Raw genomic sequence first — 7,271 nt, forward strand, 5'->3', positions numbered from 1 at the left:
AAGGAGGAAGATTTTTTTCAAAAAAAGTGTACAGTATTTGTTAAAATGTCGTTTTTATGTGGGCACCCCCACCAGTTCATTAAGTATGCCTGGTTTGCCTGGTGGGTGGTGATGGGTGGTGATCCACCTGAACTTAAGCCGCACCCACAGCTTTAGTTGTATGATAAAGGGGGAGGGGTTAGGGGAGGGGCTGATAATGTGATGTCACTATATTACTGTTTTTTTCATTGGCACGTTTGACTGTCAAGGGGTCAGCCTCCAGGAAGAAACCCTAAATACAAAGGGAATACATCATTGCACATAAAAACGACTCCAGGGTGTCTAATGAAGTACTGTCACCTCATAGACACATGAAAAACTGGAAAAATACAAAAATTGTGGCACTACATCTTTAAATAAATACTTTTTGAAAGGCCTATGGAGAAAATGAATGGAGAATTATTTCCTGGGCCACTCGTTGTTCTGAAAGGGGGTGGGGGCTGTGGGCAGTTCAGAAACCTGTCCACTACTGCACCAGTGACATCATCGATGGGAATGGGCTTTCTATTCCTGAAAAGTTGCAATGTGATAATGGAAGCCATATCGTTCTCACGATAATACAAATCAAAATATATATGAATAAAAAATGTTTTAAAAAAATTAAACGATGATGTCACTAGTTGGAACGTTTCTGAACTGCCCACATCCCTCCTATGAGACACAGACGGAGTAGGAAAAAATGGTGGTATTTTATCATGAACACAATGAGGAGAACCAATTATATGAAGATAGGTTGAAAAGTGGTGAAGTGGTCCTTTAACGTCCACAGCACATGGCATCATCATTTTAGGCAAGGTGACAGACTTCGATAGGTTGCTGATAGCAGTGTAACACCCCACTAGCAGCAGCCGGCGGTCAGATCAATGGATTTTCATTGACTGTTAATGTTGACATCAATGCAGATCTAGCTGTCAGGTAAGATGAGTCATGACGCATGCATTAAAGCAGTGGTTTTCAACCCTTTTCATATCAAGTTCCATTATTTATTCAGCATTTGAGCCACGGACCACCATTTGATGACATTTAGCGGCCTCTCAGACCAAAAACGAAAGAATATTTTGTTGTTGTTGGATAAGATTTTGTCCACAATGACATGCTGCATTGATGTTGGTACCATTAGGAGAGCTCTCACCAACTCCATCATTTAGCTGGGGACCACCTGGAACCCAGCTGCTGGTCTCCAGTCCGGACCACTGGTTGAAAACCACTAGCTGGATTAAAGTTCTCCTCAGTCGCGACGACTGATTTCACTCATTTGGATTCAAGCATTGGCATAAATAGCCAATATAGATGGCTGTTATTTTAAGATTATAGAGGATTTGAAGTGGTCATATACTAGCAAATATTATGTTCTGTTCAGAAGCATCTTCTTCTGAAGAATAGCTTAGTCTCGGGTATTTCATATAAAAGCAAAGTTTAAAAGCCTCAGTTTGGTTTATTCATGGTTGGCAGATGTTGTAGATTGAACATCATTCACAGGGACACATTTAGGACCTGACCTGACCCTTACAGATATATTTTCAGTAAGATTTTATTTGACATTAATCCATGATGGCCTGGGTGAGTCTGATAAGGGTGTGTGTGTGTGAGCTTTCACAAGAAAAATAAACTGTCTGCTCTCTGTCTCTCTGTTAAACAACTCCGTGTCGATAAAGTTGCAAACACGAGTCCGAATGAGTGTTGCCCTGTCCGCTTATTATAAGCGACTTTGGGCTTCTTTTTCTGTAAAGTTGATTGATTGAAGAATTTATTAACAGTTTATAGAATTACAGTACATTCATTTCAAGTACAACTCAATACAATACTGTTAACTGTGGACGACACCATAAAGCATTACACAGTGGGCCCTATTGTAAACAAGTGTAATTTACACTTGTCTACAATAGGGTCCACCATGTTCAATTCATCATACATTGCTTGTTTCTAAAGTGCAGTTTTGGCTATAGGGTGACCAGATGTCCCTCTTTGCATGGGACAGTCCCTCATTTCCAAGACTTTTCAGGCGTCCCACATATTGAGACCCTGTCCCACATTGTGACTGGCAGGCAATTGCATCAGTGTTCAAATGCCCTAATAGTTAGTCCCCTAATAGTTGGCCTTCTGTTGTAAAGCTCTCTCATTGTCTCTTCCTGCAAGATGTGTTTTTAAGCCTGTTAAAATAGCATAAAAATAAAGCATGATTTTAAAACAAAATGTGAGACACCAAAGGAGTTTATAAATGATAGCCAATAGGCCTATGGTCGAATATGACATCAAGGCATTTAATAGCAACTCAAGTAGTAAGTTGCTAACCCGGTACTCCAGTATCGCTTGTGTGGGACATGTGGGACTTGTCCCACACAAGCGATACTTCTGTCCCTCGAATGAACAATTTGGATCTGGTCACCCTAGCTAATCATTATTGGGTTCTTCTCAAATATGTTCATTTCCCAACTCCCACTTTTAATTTGAAGAGAAACAAATTATACACGTTAGTAGTAGTACCCTGACCGGGATGCACCCTAGCTCTGGTCCATAGCTCTAATGCAACGCATTAGAGCTATGGATCAGAGCTAGATGCACCCCTGTCTGAACATATTTTGTATTTGTGTCGTGTCGTTAAAGTGTTTTGAAAATCTTCCAAATATAAAATCTTCCACATTTAATTTCATTTTTTTTTATCGACAATATTCAATCTTGTAGATTTGATAGAATTGTATATGGTCTATTTGTATAGACCTGGTTTGCTTATTTCTCTCAACCTGGCAACACTGGTGCGAATATGGACTAGTGGAGTGAGAGTGAGGATATTGTATTGTGAGGGTTTAGTTCCAGCACGGAACAGAACGCCGCCTAAACTACTCTTTGTCTACTGTCGGCGGCTTGGTGTGTTGTGTAAGTGCATGCAAGTGTAATACTGTTTGACTGGATAGCTTTTAAAACAAAGTGCGTATTATTATACAAATGCATGCAAAAGTGAACGAATCAACTAACTATAGGAGCTAGTAATGATGCTACAGTTAGCGTGTGGCTAGCTGTAGCTTTTCATTCAGTGTACAACGTTGATTGAGGAATAATTATATGGTCCTTGAGGGGCTTCCAAGTTCCAGGTGGTCTCCAGCTAAATGATGGAGAGTGTAGAATCATTTTTATTTTGATCAACGTTGGAAAAGGGGTCTAGTAAGAGGACTTTAAACCCAAGAAAGCCTATTTGTTTCTATTGCCAATGGAAAGTTCCAGATCAGTTCTTGAGTATTGAAACTGAAAGTAGCAGTGTGCACAATGTTAAAATCTGGTGGTGTACTTTTAATCATTAAAGCACATCACAACATTTTAACATTATGGTAAAAATCTAAAACTAAAGAAAGACCTTTGTTTGCTGCTGCTTTTGTTAGTAATTTTCCTTTTTTTCCTCTTCTGCACTAACTATTTATTTATTTTTTACTTTTGTTTTATGCATCCTTAATGTAATTTTATAATTGTCTCCACCAGGCCGAAGGCATGGGGAGAGAGTATGTTTTGCACTCCGTCCGTGTGTGTGTCCGTCCGTCCGTCCGTCCGTGTGTGTGTCCGTCCTTCCGTCCGTCCGTTACCAGCTAATCTCCGGCACCGTTAACCCGGTCGATGCCAAACTTTGCACACACACTCCCTGGATGCCAACGATGAACCTCTGCCCCGCATTTTCCAGAACGGCCTGTTATAGCGCCACCATGAGGCAGCTTTTCTAATTTTTTACCTAAAACTGCACCGATCTGCGTGAAATGTTGCATGCACACTCCCTAGAGGCCAAGGACAAACCTTTGACCTGCATTTTCCGCATCTGCCTTTTATAGCGCCACCAGGAGGCCGACTTTTGTAAAACACATTTTTTGATATTACTCCTCCAGATTCTGTCCAAAAATCTCACAAATCGTTACACAGTATCTCTATGGTCATGTGCTCAAGTCGGATCTGTCCGATATTTCATATTCCATCCTAATTGGCTATAATTGGCTTTCACAGTTTGCAAGATTGCCCCGTTTTGAACAAAAGCCTCAAATCATGAACGCAGCATGCAATTTACGTGAAATCTTTCACACATTTTCTTACTAGGCTGAGGAATATATCCCACCCTTTTCACATTGGCCTGTTATAGCGCCACCAACAGGTTGATTTTTGCAAAACACATTTTTGGAACAATGCCTCAAATCATCCAATTGCCATCAAAGGCAAACATGTTTATATTACTCCTAAACATTTTGCCAAACATCTCACACAGTCCTATCCTCCTGGTGGAGACCTGTGCCCAGAAGGGCACTTTTTCTAGTTGTATAATGAGTTTCCTTTGCTTGAAAAGCAGTGTAAAGCACATTACATTGCCTTGCCTCACTACTTCTACCGTCAATGAATATAAAGTTGAAACCTTTTTGTCCCAACAGGAGAAGCTTGCATTGGGACCCATCATTTAAAAACGATTCACTTTTGACAGCCAACCATGGAGGCGGAGGTGGTTCCAGAAGAGAGGGTGTCGGAGAAGCCCGTTGTTTTCACCGCAGACACCTATGCTGCGGAGGCCATGGCAGCGGACATGGACCCCTGGATTATCTTTGACTCACGGAGGACCCCCAGGGCAGAGTTTGACAGCTGGATGGAGAGCAACATGCCATCAAAGGTAGGCATGGGACCATAATTAATCCTTCCCCAGTCCTTGAGGACTGTAGTTAGGAACAAAATGGATCCTGTGGCTATAACTCAGAGTGTACAAATGAACCCTTACGGGTCCATTTGGTTCCATTTGTACACTCAAGAGTTATGGTGGTCCAGTGCGGGGGTTCTCAAAGTGAGGACCCCAGGGCCCTATACTATTACTAATACAAAAAAAGAGTTTGAAAACCACCGTTTTAATTTATCGTGTAATACATACAGTAGGATGAATTGGCTTTTGTTGAGCTGCAAATTCAATACCACTTAAACCCCTCTATACTTGATGAAGCGGACATTGTAAAGAGCGCATTTGTACGCCCATATTTCACTCTACACAAATCGATAAGCCAAAAATAGCAGATCCACTGAAAAATAACTGGTTCCCGCCCGGTCCCAACCCTAGTTGCAACGCAACGTTATTCTTTGCCATAATATCGATTGTCCCAAAACCCTAATATCACCACAGGTGTCTCGATTTGGAGACGAGGACGACGGCCAGAGCCCCGTGGGGTGGATCGCCGTGCTGGGACCTGACCACTGCCCCAGTGACGGAGACGTGGACGGCCTCCAGGACAGCTGGGACGAGCTGCAGGCCAGTGGCCGGCCTGTCACCCACCAGACGGTCAAGGAGCTTGCCCTGAACCACGGCGTGCTCTCCGGCAAGTGGCTCATGATGCTGGACACGGGCTTCAAGGTGGACCATGCCTGGGAGTGCGTGGCCCGAGCGACGGCCGACGGCAATATCAAGACGTGCAAGGTGAGCCCCCACGACCCCGGGAACAGCAAGCACGTCATCTGCGCCTACAACGAGAACTTCACGGAGGAGGACCAGGTGGTGAGGCTGGAAGCGGCCATCCGTGCCACGGGCGTCAAGTGCTCGCTCTCGTACAAGCCCGACGTGTACACCTACCTGGGCATATACCGCAACAACCGTTGGAAGCTCTCGCCGACCATCTACGACAGCAAGTTCGACCTGGAGTGCGTGCCCAGGCGCTCGCTCGTCACTAACAAAGTCACCAACATGGTAGTCGTATAAGAGCATGGTGCGCACAAAGAAGCGGTGAAAAAGTGCCTAGAGCAGGCATCTCTTTTTTTAAGACAGCTGGTGGATGGAAATGACACCCGCGCGCGGCTTCAACTTGTGTAGCATCGGCAAAGCGTTTTTTTTTGGCCGACACTACAAGTTGAAGCCGCGCGAGAGCGTCATTTCCATCCACTTCCTTAAAGACCCGGGAGAGACACCTGCTCTAGGTGGCATCTTGGCACGGCACGGCAGTGTTGTTGTTGTACACATAGGAACCATGAGAGCAAGAAGGTGCATTGTTTTAGCCCAGAGGAGGTGTAGATTAAAAAGGAGATTCACTTAAAAATATAGTCACGCAATGCTGGGGGCTGTCCTACAACTGATCATGACTGACATAGCAGTTGATTGTCAGGCATTGAAGATGGCCTACAAAATTGTTTTTTTTGTTTAAATTTTGTCTAAATCTGAGCCATTTCTTAATGCCTATCAATATGTTCAGCTATTCCGTTAAACAAATAATCAATGGTTCTTCTTTCTTTATTGGACAATATGTCTGACACGAGAGTGGAGAAATGTTTTCCAAAAAAAATTGTAAGGCAGGATATGTTTCTTCATAATGTATGAAGGTTTTTTTGTTTGTTTTACTTGAATGCTGTTTTTTTCTACAAAACAGTTTTACAAAAAATGTAAGGCAAGATATGTTTGTTCATAATGCATGACTTTTTTTTCTTTTTTTTTACTTGAATGCTGTTTTATCTACAAAAAGATTGACATCACTGTCAGGGATTGAATGTGTACGTTTGGCATACAAACCAAAAAGGTTTTGTTTCAAGTTTGTCTAATCATTCTGAGCGGTTTCTTAATGTTAATTTAAACAGTGGTTGTTTGAAATTACACTTAACGCTACCTATCCGACCCAATACTGGAGAACAAAACTTGCTTTAAGGAAACATGTTTAAGGCAGGCAATGTCTTTCCTTTACATTTTTTGTTTTGCTTTTTTTCCACAGCTGTTACTACAGAATTGCCAAATACAGATTAATTTCTTAAGTGTCTTATAACGTGTTTTTATTGCTCAGTGTTAGCCTTTTTGTATTGTGACAAAACAATAACCACTAACAAATAGAATTTGCATAGATAAGAATTTCTTGTACAAAATGTTAGATTACACATTCATCCGTTTCCAAGAGGCCTGGTGTGTGTGACCTTGACTATGGTGTAGAAAAGGTGACCTATACAATTCTGAAGTGGTGAATTACAGATGCTGCTTTGTGTGGTGAATTAATTAACATGTTTCGTTGAGTATGAATATACTGAATATTTCACATGTCGATGTGTTTCCATTTATATATGTACATATATCATCACTTATTTAGTTGTCAAGATGATAGAAATACATTTCCTTAAAGGTTTCATGACATTAATTTATTAATTTTTATTTTATGTTTTATGACCTCAATTACACCCAAAAAGCCTGAACTTTGATCATTCAGTGGATTTTCTGTGGCCTGGAGTTTTCTCTGGGTTTTGGAAGCCTTTTGAGCTGC

At 41.9% G+C, this 7,271-nt stretch overlaps 1 protein-coding gene across 2 annotated transcripts; it reads left to right on the forward strand.

Moving 5' to 3' along the window:
• The first annotated feature begins 2,789 nt into the window (after window positions 1–2,789).
• Window positions 2,790–6,290, forward strand: cUnh11orf68 (chromosome Un C11orf68 homolog). 2 transcript variants are annotated; one of them, XM_079490387.1, is made up of 3 exons: window positions 2,790–2,913; window positions 4,437–4,669; window positions 5,168–6,290. In XM_079490387.1, exons 2-3 carry the CDS (start codon window positions 4,493–4,495, stop codon window positions 5,735–5,737), a joined length of 747 nt encoding a protein of 248 aa, XP_079346513.1. In that variant the 5' UTR covers window positions 2,790–2,913; window positions 4,437–4,492; the 3' UTR covers window positions 5,738–6,290. The 2 variants fall into 2 exon arrangements, with proteins under 2 accessions (XP_079346513.1, XP_079346514.1); XM_079490388.1 differs by having other exon boundaries at window positions 2,814–2,913; window positions 4,487–4,669.
• Window positions 6,291–7,271: the final 981 nt, after the last annotated feature.

This window comes from Electrona antarctica (assembly GCF_951216825.1).
Source record: "Electrona antarctica genome assembly, chromosome: 21".
Lineage (NCBI taxonomy): Eukaryota > Metazoa > Chordata > Actinopteri > Myctophiformes > Myctophidae > Electrona > Electrona antarctica.